This window comes from Propithecus coquereli, unplaced genomic scaffold, assembly GCF_000956105.1.
Source record: "Propithecus coquereli isolate 6110/MARCELLA unplaced genomic scaffold, Pcoq_1.0 Scaffold235, whole genome shotgun sequence".
In the NCBI taxonomy this organism is placed as follows: domain Eukaryota; kingdom Metazoa; phylum Chordata; class Mammalia; order Primates; family Indriidae; genus Propithecus; species Propithecus coquereli.
Window position 1 is genome coordinate 5,837,793 of NW_012147897.1, and position 14,810 is coordinate 5,852,602.

Consider the following 14,810-nt stretch of genomic DNA (forward strand, 5'->3'; position numbering starts at 1 on the left):
GGAACAAGCTCTGTAAAGCAAACTATAAAGCATTGATGACAGAAATTGAAAAGGACATAAAAAATGGAAAGATATTTCATGTTCATGGATTGCAAGAATCAATATTATTAAAATGTCCATACTACCCAAAGCAATCTACAGATTCAGTGCAATCTCCATCAAAATGCCAATGACATTCGTCACAGAAATAGAAAACATAATCCTAAAATTTATATGAAACCACAAAAGACACAGAATAGCCAAAGTGATCCTGAGCAAAAAGAACAAAACTGGAGGAATCACATTACCTGACGTCAAATTATACTACAGAGCTGTAATAACCAAAAGAGCACAATACTGGCATAAAAACAGACACATAGACCAATGGAACAGAAGAGACAACCCAGAAATAAATCCACACATCTATAGTGAACTCATCTTTTGACAGAGGTGCCAAGAACGTAACAGTGGGGAAAGGACAGTCTCTTCAATAAATGATGCTGGGAAAATTGGATATCCATATACGGAAGAATGAAACTAGACCCTTCTCTATCGCCATATACAAAAATCAAATCAAAATGGATTAAAAACTTAAATCTAAGACCCGAAACTATGAAACCACTAAAAGAAAACATTGGGGAAATACTTCAGGACATTGGTCTGGGCAAGGATTTCTTGAGTAATACCCCCAAAGCACAAGCAACTAAAGCAAAATTGGACAAGTGGGAATCACATCAAGCTAAAAAGCTTCTGCACATCAAAGGAAACTACCAACAAAGTGAAGAGATAACCCACAGAATTGGAGAAAATATTTGCAAACTACTCATCTGACAAGAGAATTAATAACTAGAATATATTAATATATCCAACAACTTGAGAGAAAAAAATCAAATGATCCAATTAATAAATGGGTAAAGAATCTGAATAGACATTTCTCAAAATAAGACACACAAATGGCCAACAGGTGTATGACAAAATGTTCAACATTGTTAAATCATCAGAGAAATGCAAATCAGAACTATAATGAGATATCATTTCACCCCTGTTGAAATGGCTTTTATCAAAAAGACAGGCAATAACAAATGCTAGTGAGGATGCGGAGAAAGGGGAACCCTCATTCACTGTTGGTGGGAATGTAAATTAGTGCAACCACTATGGAAAACGTATGGAAGTTCCTCAAAAAACTGAAAATAAATCTATTATATGACCCAAGAATCCCACTGTTGGGTAAATATCCAAAGGATGGGAATTCAGTATATCGAAAATACATCTGCACTCCCATGTTTATTGCAGCACTTTTCACAGCATTCAAATTTCAGAATCAACCTAAGTGTCCATCTGCAGATGAATGGATAAAGCAATTGTGGTTCATGTACACATGGAATATTATATAGCCACAAAAGAATGAAATCCTGCTGTTTGCAACAGCATGGGTGGAACTGGAGAACATTATGTTAAGTGCGGTAAGCTAAACACAGAAAGATGAATCTTGCATATTCTCACTCATATGTGGGAGCTAAATATTAAAAACAATTGATCTCATAGAGACAGAGAGTAGAAATGATGGTTACCAGAGGCTGTGAAGTGTAGTGGGGATGAGGAGGTAAAGTCGGTATGGTTAATGAGTACACAAATATAGTTAGATAGAATGAATGTCACAACAAAGTGATAGTAATCAGCAATAAGTTAGGGTATGATTTAAAATACCTAAAAAAATTGGAATTGGAATGTTCCTAACACAAAGAAATGTTAAATGCCCTAGGCGGTGGATAACCCAGTTACCTTGATTTGATTAATTGACATTGTATGTCTGTATCAAAACATCACTTGTACCCTATAAAGATATACAACTATTATGGACCCATAATGAAAAATTTTAAAAAATTTTAAGAAAGACTTTTCCAGCCCCCTTTAGCTGTGTTTCTTTTCCTTGCACTCCTAGATTCCCCATGCAAGTATACCCACAAAGGGTCATAAAATGGTATATATATAGGCTGAATGTGCCAATGACAGGTTCCCTACAATGCTTCATACAGGGCCAAGACCTACGTGCATTGCTTACTATGTTTGCTTATTCTCTGTTCTATGGTATAAAGATACTGTTGAAGAATGTCAAAAAGGCCTGTAGATACCCCTATGGGGTAACAGTGATAAGAAAAGGAGGAAGCATTTATCTCGATAGCACAGAAAGTCAAGCTGTTGGAGAAACTGGATAGTGGTGTAAGTGGGAAACGTCTTACAGAAGAGTGTGGTGTTGGAATGACCACCTAAATGACCTGAAGAAACAAAAGGATAAGCTGTTGAAATTCTATGCTGAAAGTGATGAACAGAAGTTAGTGAAAAATAGAAAAACACTACATGAAGCTAAAAATGAAGATCTCAGTCACATATTAAAAGAGTGGATCCATCACTGTCGCAGTGAACTTAGTCATTCATGGTATGCTGATTATGGTATGCTGATTATGGTATGCTGATCATGAAACAAGCAAAGATTTATCATGATGAACTGAAGATTGAAGAGAACTGAGTATTCAACAGGCTGGTTGTAGAAATGTAAGAAGAGATATGGCATTAAATTCTAGAAAATTTGTTGTGATAAAGCATCTGCTGGTCATGAAGCAGCAAGAAATTCACTGATACATTTGTTAGGGTCATTGCTAATGGAAATTGGATGCCAGAACAAGTCAGTAATGCTGATGAAACATCACTGTTTTGGTGCTACTGCCCCCAGAAAGACACCAACTACAGCTAATGAGACCGCCCCTACAGGAATCAAGGATGCCAAGGACAGAATAACTGCTGGGTTATGCTAATGCAAAAGGCACACATAAGTGTAAATTTTCTGTGATAAGCAAAAGCTTGCATATTCTCTGTTTTCAAGAGTGAATTTCTTACTGGTCCATTATTAATGCTAACAAAAAGGCATGGATTGGCTGGGCATGGCGGCTCACGCCTGTAATCCTAGCACTCTGGGAGGCCAAGGAGGGTGGATTGTTTAAGCTCAGGAGTTTGAGACCAGCCTGAGCAAAAGCGAGACCCCATCTCTACTAAAAATAGAAAAATTAGCTGGCCGTGGTGGCGCTAGATATGCTTATTGCCAGGGAATGTGTACATAAACACTCATATTCATATCTGTATTTATTTCTATATATTGAAAATTGTGAGTTCAAATCGATACATCCAATTTTAATCAATCAGTGCATGTTAATTGTGGTTTACTCCCTTCCCTTCACTGGAAAAACGTAGTTTCTATTATCTTGAATATACATATTTTATCAGTCCTCTGGTATGTAACCAATCGTTCATCATTACTGCTGTTGCCCCTCCCCTGTGCAGATGCTCTCCTCACTCCACTCAGGCTCTGACATCCTGTATATTCCTACCTCACCCCACCTGAGTTCTGACACCCTCCTCCAGCCACCCCTTTGCATTGATGCCTGTCTCACCTGGGTCAGCTCTGATACCTGTGCTGGGTGGCCTTCCTACCCAAAAGCCCTTACTTACCTAGTTTGGACTCTGATACCCACCACTTCCCATGGACACCCTGCTCAAACTTTGAGACCCTGTATAGCTGGCTCACATTCATAGAAGCTCTTTTCATCCCACTTGGATTCTAACTACATGCTAAGCTGCCCCATGAACTGCTCTCAGTATGGACACCCTCCTCATCCTACTCTCATTCTGACTCCTATGCTAGGCCAGTCTCCTCAGTGGGTTCTGGCACCTCATGCTTTAGGTCACTCTTCTGCTAAGCTGTGTAGTTGTCCATTTTACTTTGTGCCACCTGATGGCTTTAGTACTGAATGCTTTGGGAAGCTAAGGGCAAAGGAAGAGGAAGAGGACTTTGTACTTGTTAAAATAAAAGTAACATTTATTAGTTTGTAATGATAGACATGTGTGATCATGTGATTGTCTACTCTAAATTTTAACCTTCCTGAAGGTAAGCACTGTTTCATGGGTACAAAATAGTTTCCCTAGGATCTAGCATATAAAGTATGTACTTAATAAATTTTTATTGAATGAATTTTCAGAGAGATTAAGTACTTTAATCAGATCACATAGCTATTATGTGTTTATGTGTTGAAGCATGGCTTAAGTACAATTCTCTGATTCTAAAGTAACCTTGTATAGTTTTACATCAGATATTTTTCCTGTACAAAAGTATATGGAGATCATAGTTTAGTTAGAGAGTTACCCATGTGCACAGTTAGCTTCAATTAATATAAGACCATACATTATGAGTACAATATAAGGGTTAAAGCTTTTAAATAGTTTAAAAATAATATCTTTTACTTGTATAACACTTTATACTCATTGAGTCATAAAATGTTAGCTCTGAAAGGGGCTCCAGAGAGAGTTCAGTTCAGCAAGACTAAGCAATACAGAACATATATAGCACCAAAAAGGCTCCCTGCTGCACTGGTATTCAAGGAGGGGTTGGGGTGGGAGAGGTGGGGAACTATGTAAGTAATGTGAGTAAGCCCTACAGGTGATTCTGACTACACTTTTTGTCTCCTCAAAGTGTTCCTCAATCTGTGATCTTACTTGATCCACACTACAACTTTTAGAGGGCAAAAGAAAAATTCAACAAATGAGGAAGCTGAGGCCTTAGAGAATCAGACTGTATTCTCAAGGTTTATCCTTCTCTATTTTTATCATTCTCTAGAGACATAAGAATGTGATATTTGTATTTAAAATTTTTCTGTAATACAGTGAGTATATTTGTCATGGTGAGAATTTGGTAGAGGAAGGTGTGAAAAAAACATCCTAAGTACTTGAGAATTAGGCTATTAATTTTTTTCATTGTTTCAGCAGTGCTTAAAAAGTAAATATGATGAGTTATATTCCAGGTTCTCTCTGTTAGGAATATTAACTTATTAACTCATGGACAGATAATAGTCCTGTTGGATAGTTGATTAATTACAAAAAAAAATTATAGATGAAAAATCTGAGAGAAGAAAGAATTTCTCAAACTCATACATCTTTAGTGAAAGTTACTAGTACTTCTTATCTATGTATGCTTTCTAATATTAGCATTGCACTGAAAAGGACCTTATCATCAGAATTTTTTTGCTATAGATATAAAAATTTTTCACGTGATTATTTACTGAACCAGTTAGAAGTTTCAAGAAATGACTTTATCTTATAGATTATTAGAAATGAGATATAGAAAAACTATTTACCTTGCTAAATAATTCAGAAGATGAGTGTTTAAGTGTGTTACTTTATCTGATGTCATGTTTAAATTGATTGGAACCTGAAAAATAATATTTGAAAAATGTATTACTTATAAATAAGATTCAAAAATTAATAAATGTACTTTATTCTTACATTATTCACATTGAGAACCTACATTTTCTTAAATAAATCTGTTGAGAAACAGGTCCGGGAACATCACGTGTGATATTTTGTTTCTTTCATTCTAACTCTTCACCTAGGGAAAATCAATTCAATTTTTGAATCTGAGAGCAATGATGCTTCCCTTGCAGAGTTTGTCACTAGATATCAAATATGCAAAGAACCACACATTTTATCTGACACTTACTAGGTATTCAATAAATCATAGTTTTTATTGATTTAGCCTTTAAACTATTATCTAGTATAATAACCAGAAGTAACTTTAATTATGCTTGCCTTTCAAATTCTCTTTTCCCTTACTCTTGTGCAGGTGTGTCTACATCAGCAATCAAAATGGCATCAACCAGACTTCCTTCTCCCAAAAACTTAGTGGGTGCCCCAACTCAGATTCTTGCACAGTTCCCTAAACAGCATCAACAGTCTCCTAAGCAGCAGTTACATCAAGTGCAACAACAGACACAGCAACAAGTGGCCCAGCCTTCTCCAGTGTCCCATCAGCAACAGCCTCAGCAGTCTCCTTTGCCACCTGGTATCAAACCTACCATCCAGATCAAACAGGAGTCAGGTAACTGGAAAATGTTTACAAGATGTGGTAATTCTTCCCAATCACCAGTTCTCTGAGTCTTCCAGTCCATGAACACTGTATGTCTCTCCATTTATTTAGGTCTTCTTTGACTTCTTTCATCAGTGTTTTCTAGTTTTCAGCATAAAAATCCTGTATGTGTTTTGCTACATTTATACCTAAGTGTTGCATTTTCTTGGAGTGATTATAAATGGTATTATGATTTTAATTTCAATTTCCATATGTTTCTCGTTGGTATATAAATATAGTGTTGATCTTGTACCCTTTGACCTTGCTGAAGTCACTTACTAGTTCTAGGAGTATTTACATAGATTTCTTGGGATTTTCTATGTTCAGAATTGTGTTACCTGTAAAAGGGGAGAATTTTACTTCTTCATTCCCAATCAATATGTCTTTTATTTCTTTTTCTTGTCTTACTATACTGGCTAGAACTTCCAATACTATGTTGAATGAATAAGAGTGAGGAGAGTGGACATCCTTGCCTTGTTCCTGATCTTGAGAAAGCATTTAGTCTTTTACCGTTAAGTATAATGGCAGCTGTAAGTTTTTGGGGGATGCTTTTTATCATGTTGAGGAAGTGCCCTTCATTCTTAGTTTTCTGGGAGTTTGTATTACGAATGATTGTTGGATTTTGTCAAATGCTTTTTCTGTTCAATTAACATGATGATATGTTTTTTCTTGTTTAGTCTGTTGATAAGCTGGATTATATTGATTGATTTTTCTGCTGAACCAGCCTTGCATATCTGCAGTAAATTCTACTTACTCATGGTGTATAATTTTTTAAATATATTGCTGGGTTCAATTTGTGTCTCCTTTCATGAGGGATTTTGGTCTGTAGTTTTCTTATTTTGTATTGTCTTTGTCTGGTTTTAGTATCATAATAATACTGGCCTCATAAAATGAGTTTAGAAGTGTTCCTTCCTTTTCTGTTCTTTTGGAATAGATTGTGTAAGATTGGTGTTAATTCTTTAAATGTTTACTAGAATTCTCTAATGAAACCATCTGGGCCAGGAAATTTCTTTTTTGGAAGCTTTTAATTTATGAATTCAGTTTCTTTAATGGTTATGGAATTATTCAGATTTTCTGTTTCATCTTGGTTGAGTTTTATTAGTTTTGTGGGTTGAGGAATTGCTCCATTTCTTCTAAGTTGTCAAGTTTAAAAGTTTATGAGTGTAAATTTGTAGTAGTTCCTTATTATTCATTTAATGGCTACAGGATCTCTATTAATGTCCCCTATTTCATTTTTAACACTGGTGGTTTGTATCTTCTCTTTTTTTTTTGTCAGACTTGCTAAAGGTTTGTCAATTTCATTAAATTTTTTTAAGAACTAGATTTTTGTTTCATTGATCTTATTATTTTTCCATTCTCAATTTCATTATCTTTCTTATTTTCTTCCTTCTGCTTTCTTTGGGTTTATTTTGCCCTTCTAGTTTCTTGAGGTTGGAACTTAGATTATTATTGATTTAAGACATTTTCTCTTTTCTAAGGACATTGTTAGCATTTACATCTGCATCTATATAAATATATTTGTGATGCATTTCTCTCAGCACTGCTTTTGCTGCTTTCCACATATTTTAATATGTTGTATTTTCATTTTCATTCACTTTAATGTGTTTTTAAATTTCCTTTGAGAGTTCTTTGACCTATGGATTATTTAGAATTATGTTGTTTAATTTCCAAATTTAGAGATTTTTCTGTGATCTTTTTTGCTGTTGATTTCTAGTTTGAGTCCATTATGGTCTGAGAACATACTCTGTCATTTCAATTCTTTTCAATTTATCAAGATTTGGTTTTTGGCCCAGAATATGGTCTACTTTGGTGAGTGTTCCATGGTGCTTGAAAAAATATCTATCCTGCTGATGTTGGATTGAATATTCTATATATGTGTGTCAATTAGATCCTGTTTGTTGATTATGTTGTTCAGTTTTCCTATATCCATGCTGAATTTTCTGTGTAGTAGTTCCATCCGTAGGTGAGAGTAAGGAACTAAAGTCTGCAACTATAACTGTAGGACTTCGATGCTCCCAAAAGAACTTCTTAGTTTTTGCTTCATTTACTTCCATGCATCTGTTGTTTGATGTACACATATTTAGAAACATTATATCTTCCTGTTACGTTAGTCCTTTCTCATTATGTAGGTCCTTTTTTCTCCAGTAATTTTCTTTGTTCTAGTCTACTTTTTTTTATTAATATAAAGGCTGATACTTTATTTCCACTCTTAAAATTTAATTCCAGTTTCAATTTGGAAAGTTTGCTATGTAAACTAAATGGTGGTAACTATGATAACTAGCCTGCATTAGTATATTTTAGTTCATGTTAGAGAACTAAAGTGATTTCAGTCGTGCTAGGTATCAATTTGATTGGATGCAGTGAGTTTTCTGTTGCTTTCTAAAGTCTATTTTATCTGTAATTAATATGGCCACTCCTGTTTTCTTCTGATTCATGTTCACATAGTATATCTTTTCCCATCCTTTTACTACTTATGTCATTGTACTTGAAGTGAGTTTCTTGTACACGGCATATAGTGTGGCTGTGTCTTTGTATTCACATTGCCAGTTTTTATCCTTTAAATGATTTAGATCACTTACATTTAAGGTAATGATTGCTATGGTAGGGCTTAAGTGTGCTGTTTTATTATTTTTCTGTTTTTCTCTTCCATTTCTTATTCCTCTGTTTCTCTTTTCTTGCCTACCTATGGTTTACTTGAAAAATTTTTAGGATTCCATGTTGATTTATTTATATTATTTTTAAGTATATTGTTTGTTCTGTTATTTTGGTGTTTGCTTATGGTATTACAATATATATCTGTTACTTATCACAGCTGACTGTTTCACCACATATTATTCTATATTTGAAATAATTTTACCTTTCTAATAAAAAAGGGAGCTTTTAGTATACCTAATGTTGGTTAATGTATAATACATTGTTTCTGCAAGGTTCGAGTTTCTAAGGTCTGTATTGGTTCCATTTTTATTCATGAGTCAATTATTACATTTTATTTTATTTTTTGAATAGAAAATATATTCATCAAAAACTGAAAAGTATAAAAAGTTGAACAGTGGATAACTTGTCCTCTATCTTTGTCCTTTATCTGTGTAGTTCTCCCTCACCATTTAAAAAAAGTCTTAGTTTCTTATATATTTTATGTATAGAAATATATATAGATATTTCTACATATATAAGCAAATTTAAATATGGATTCTTGGCCCGGTTTGGTGGTTCACACCTGTAATCCTAGTACTTTTGGAAGCTGAGGTGGGAGGATCCTTTAAGGCCAGGAATTCAGAAAGAAAGATTCTTAACACTTCCCTTCCTTTTGTACACAAGTAGAATTGTTTTTAGCAATGCCCTGGAACATAAATTACTCTACAAACTAGTCCAAATTTTGGGTCCCTTGAAGGAGTAGTTTCTGGAGTTCATTTCCGATATTTGTTTTGACCCCAGGAAGCTCCTTCCAGCTTTCTTATTCTCTGCTTCTCACCTATAAACTGTCTGCCTATAGTCTACATTGTATCTTCATTACATTTATGAATCTCCTTCCGATTACCTGTCACCACATCTTCCATTGTGTTCTTGAGAATGCCCTTATGCTTGAACGTCCCCATGCTCCATGAAGTCAGGTCCTTTGGGAAGAGATTAAAAGCTGTCTATTTTATGACCTGTTTGTATTCTCAGGCAAAGACTCTGAGCCAGGGCTCTGAAACTAGGGGTGGGCTCAGTGGCAAACTTATCTCTGTGTGATATCCTTGCTTGAGACTCTGAGTACTCAGTGCAGGTAGGGGTGAGGGTTTGGGCAGCAACCTCAGGTCCTCTCATCTTGCCTTTCCTGGTGGTGGAACCACTGCCTCACAAGCCAGGGAAATTGTAGTCAGTATTCCAGTATTCTCAGTGGTGCTGTGCCCAAGGTAGAGCCTTTGTCTACAAATTGGGGGCTGGGCAGAATAAGGGAGATCCCACCTCTTTACTGTACTTGCTGGGAATTTAGCCTTTGCAACAGGTATCTGGAGGCAGGATGAGATAATATGAAGTCTTGTTTCTCCTGGGAAGAAAGCACTTCAACTGGGAGCTGGAGGGGAGAAAAGCAACCCTGTGTTCTCGATGGAAGCCATCTGGAATGGAGCCTCCCTCTTGCTGAGCTGGTAGTGGGGAAGAAGAAACAGTTTTGGTTTAAATATTACAGATCTTGCCTTTCTTACTGAATTTTTGTAGGTTTTCTTAAGTAGATTGTTTCATTTGCTCTTTGCCCTTGTAACCGTTTCCAGAGCCTTTCAATGGTGGTCATTTTATAATTTTCACCAGTTTCGCTGGGTTAGGAGGTAGCAGAGCTCCTCATGCTGCCGTGCCAGAAATCAATCTCTGGAGTGGTTTTTAAGTACATTAAAATTATCTTCTTTTAAAAGGACTGTAGAATTCTCATGTGCAAGTATCTGGGCCTGCAACTTTTTGGCAAAGGGGTGGAGCTCTCAACATTTTTTTCTATGGAAATTTGTCTGTTTTACATTTTCTCTCTTTTCTGGGGTCAATATTGATAAATAATATTTTCCTAGAAAATTACCTGTTTGTTCCAGATTTTAAACTTATTTGCATATAATTGAGCAAAGTAGTCTTCTGATTCTCTTATTTTTTTTCTATGTCTGTGGTTATTTCTTTAGGGCCTTCTTTTTATATGTGCTTTAAGCATTATTGTGATTTGTTAATGAAATAATACTAAATATCATTTTATCTCCTACAACCTCACTGTTTATGATTTATTATAATCAGAATTTCCAAACTTCCAAAATAATTATATATTGAATTCTTACTGTACATTAGGCACCTTACAATTTTGATTTATTTAATCTTCATGACAGCCTATGAGGTATATGCTAGTAGTATCTTTATTTTATGGCCGAGAAAACTGAGTCAGAGTGATTATGCAACTTGTCTAATTATACCTAAATGTCATAATTTTAACTTCTTTGTTGGCAACAAGAAGTTTCAGATTATTTAAAGCTATTAAATAAGTACTCTATTTGGTTCCTAATGTCTTAATCTACATCACCATCTAAAAAGTAGTATAATTCTTAGTTGTCTATAGCAATATAGTTTGAAATAATTCTCATGAATTATTTCGCTGAAGATAGTAGTGGGGGAAAAGTGTTACCAAAAATTCCCTTCCTTAGTTACCAATTAATATTAGTACTTAAAGCTGTAGTTAGCATAAGAAGTTTCTGTTAATGGAATATTTACATTTTGGATAGTCAGTGTAACAATTATGGCATTTTAAATAAAAATTTTGAAAATTAAAAAACATCATAACATCACTACCCTAACATTTTTATTTTATTTTTGCATATTGCCCTCAAGTTCTTGTCCACATGCATATTTTGTGTAGGTGCAATAATAGTGTATCTTTTATGCATTCTGTATTTGTCAAAGTGAGCTGTTAAAAGTACTTTCAGAAGAAGACAATTTAAGAATTCAAACAAAACATGTTCTTGGTCTTTAATAGTTTTTAGCAGATTTTATTTAAGTTTAACGAGTTGTGAAAAATCTTTGGTGGAGTTGGGTATACACAAAAGCTACATGAACTTTTGTTTTTGACTTCTTATGCTAGTCCTTTCATCCTAAATATTTGTATTTATTTGCTTGTAAAAATTCAAGGCCGATGGATAACTTTGGTTTGAAAGCTCTTACATGACATATAGACAAAAGAAAAGATTTTTTTTTCTTTAAAAACTCTGTTAATGTAATGTTTTAGTTACATTCCTAAAATGAGAGAAATTAGGAAAGACAGGAATTTGAAGAATTAAAGTTTACAGAGTTTCATCAATATGAAAAAAGCTTCTCTATAGGCAAGACTGAGTAACTGTGTGTGACTGCTGCCCTCTTGGGTTGATATAAGGGACATGTTTTTAAAAATAATTTGTACTGAGATCTATCTTTTTTCTTTGAAAGGTGTTAAAATCATCACACAACAGGTTCAGCCAAGTAAAATCCTACCCAAACCAGTGACAGCAACTCTACCCACCAGTAGCAATTCCCCTATTATGGTGGTTAGCAGTAATGGTGCAATTATGACAACTAAACTGGTAACCACTCCTACTGGTAAGTTCCCGTGAGCATCGGTTCATTCATTTTTCATATATTCATCAAACAATTTTTCTGTACCAGCAGTAGGCTTGACACTGGGGATATAGAGATTAATGAGACAATTCTTCAAAGAGGGCTTTCTTGACTCTCGTGCCCCCACTGCCCTGAAATTAGCTTTCTGTTCTTTTCCTTTATAGCACTTAACACGATTTCTAGTTACTTAGCTAGTTGTTTGTTGATTGGTTTATGTTCTTCTCCTTATCAGATGATAAGTTCTATGAGGGTAAGGGACCATATTTATTTTATTTGCCATATCTACGTAGAGCTGGTCGGTAAGTAGGTACTCACTTAGGATTTGTGAAATGAATAAAAATAGACCCAACCCCCAAGGATCTCACTCTGATGAGATTGAGAGTCTTTATTACATTGTGGTATAGTAAGCATTACTATGAGACTGAGGGAAGCACAGGATGCCATTGTGCCTAGATAGGAGAGTAATCAGCCTATGCTGGAGGAAGTGACGGTGTATAATATTTTAAATAATACCACCCTTCGTGACCTTGAGCAAGTTACTTAATCTCTCTAAATCTTTTTCCTCGTCTATTTAAATGAGATACCTATGCCATAAGTATTAAATGAAATCAGGTATGTAAAAAGTCCCTAGCATAGTGCTCAATAACTATTACTATTAATATTACAATTAGCCATTACTATTACTTTAAATATGTGTAACTCTTAATCAAACTTTTCGAGGGCAGGTATTTAGATGACAGAATTTAAATAATGTAAAATGATACCTGCCTCAGGTTTATTAGCTGTCATTTATTGGCCAGAATGTAAAGAGCTGTATAAACATTGCATTTAATCTCCTTTAGGTTTTATCATCTCCATTTTCAGTGACTTGGCATTAAGCAACTTGCCCAAGTTCACATAGTCAAAAAGAGACAGAACCGGGGTTTGAACCTATCAAATCTATTTGACTCCAAAACCTGTGCTTTCTTTTTTTTTTTTGAAGGGGGGTAAAATATACATAACATAAAATTTACCATTTTCAAGTGTACAGTTCATTGGCATTAAGTACATTCACATTGTTTCACAACCATCAGCACCCTATCTAGAACTTTCTCATTTTCCCACAATGAAACTCTGTACCCATTAAACAATAACTCTTCATTCCCCCACTTTCCCTATCCCCTAGCAACCATTATTTTACTTTCTGTATGTGAAGCATGTGCTTTTAAACACTGTTATTATTGTATTAAATTTATAGTGTTTCCCCCAATCATTTCTCCATTTGGCACAGACAGTAGTGTTATAGATATATGATTCCTCATGTGTATATAAAGGTAGTGGAAAGTAATGTGTCTATGTTTACGAGTCTATATTAGAATAAGTGGTTTTAAGACAAAAGCTTAATATGAAATTTTTTTCAGTTATAATTCAGCAGATTCAAACTATAAATCCATGTAGCTATTTACTTTGCACTAGATTTTCTGATTCAGATGTATCCTTGTAACCAATTTAAACTAATTCTACTTAATGGTCTTTTCCTCCTCCCTTTTAGAAATAGTAGTTGTATTTTTAAATGATAAATAACTTGATAAAAGCATTTGGGGGGGCGTTGTTGGAAATGGCTATCACAGTGGCCTCTGAATCTAATTATTATGAAAAAATTATTTTCAATAGAAGAAGGTGTTATCTTAGTCGTTTTTTTTCATTCTTCCCAAGGCTATTAATTCCCAGTTTAGGAATAGTCTTTCTGAGTTACTGAATTTATAAGAAACGACAACAGACTCTTCTAGTTAGTTTTTAATTCCTGTTTGGGAAAAGAGAAAAGTCTTAGAAATAGTGGGAAAAGGTATAAAATCTTTTAAGAGACATGAAGAAAAATATCCTAAGCAGGTCAGTTAAAGTTGAGGAAATATGTAAATAGAGAACATTTTAGGCTAAAGAGAAATATTCCTGGCAACTCCTGGCAGCTTCAACTTTAATCTCTACTAAAATGATGGAATAACCCTGTAAAAGATGGAAATATATTTAGAGGGTAGCAAAGTACAAAACAGTAAAAGTTTGTAAAATTTTAAGCGAACAATACTGCCTTATTTGCTGAGTGCTGACACTGGGTTTGGCACTGAGACAGCATAAAACAGATGCAGAGACCTTTAAATCTATAACAAATATCTAAAATGCTCTGGCAGGAAAGATGATTAAATTTAAGTTTCTTTTGGCATAAAACTAGTGGAAGAAGGGTAGTGAAAGAAGGGAATAGACTTAGCTGTACTTTTTCTTGGGTTAGTAATTTGATGCAACACATCACAAAATTTTATGTGTAAAATTAATTTAAATTGACTTGGCTATAGTACTTGCTATGTGTGTTGAAAACTGACTGTAAAAATATAAATTACTGTCTTGACACCTTGAAATTCCATTTTCAAGTTAAAGCATTGTAGATTGTATTAAATTATACTTAAACTGCATAAATTATCATTCTTCTATGAGTAATGACAAGTTTTTCTTTTGGCTTTTCCCTTTTTATAGGCACACAAGCAACCTATACTCGGCCAACAGTGAGCCCATCCATAGGTCGGATGGCTGCAACCCCTGGAGCTGCAACCTATGTGAAAACTACCAGTGGTAGCATCATTACAGTAGTACCCAAATCATTAGCTACCTTGGGGGGCAAGATAATTAGCAGTAATATAGTGTCTGGTAGGTATATCTGAAATATATTAAAAGTATAGATGGCCTTCAGTGAGAGGAAAAAACATATTTCACTATGGAAGGATTCTGTTTGATCTCAGTTTTCTGCTTAGAAACC

At 34.7% G+C, this 14,810-nt stretch overlaps 1 protein-coding gene across 1 annotated transcript in view; it reads left to right on the forward strand.

The window, feature by feature from the left end:
- Nucleotides 1-14,810, forward strand: part of LOC105811398 (chromosome unknown open reading frame, human C11orf30) — a 77,517-nt gene that overhangs the window by 30,533 nt on the left and 32,174 nt on the right. The window contains exons 7-9 of the mRNA XM_012645578.1: nt 5,648-5,902; nt 11,858-12,007; nt 14,531-14,701. Coding sequence (XP_012501032.1) covers nt 5,648-5,902; nt 11,858-12,007; nt 14,531-14,701 — 576 coding nt within the window. The remainder of the gene's footprint in view (nt 1-5,647; nt 5,903-11,857; nt 12,008-14,530; nt 14,702-14,810) is intronic.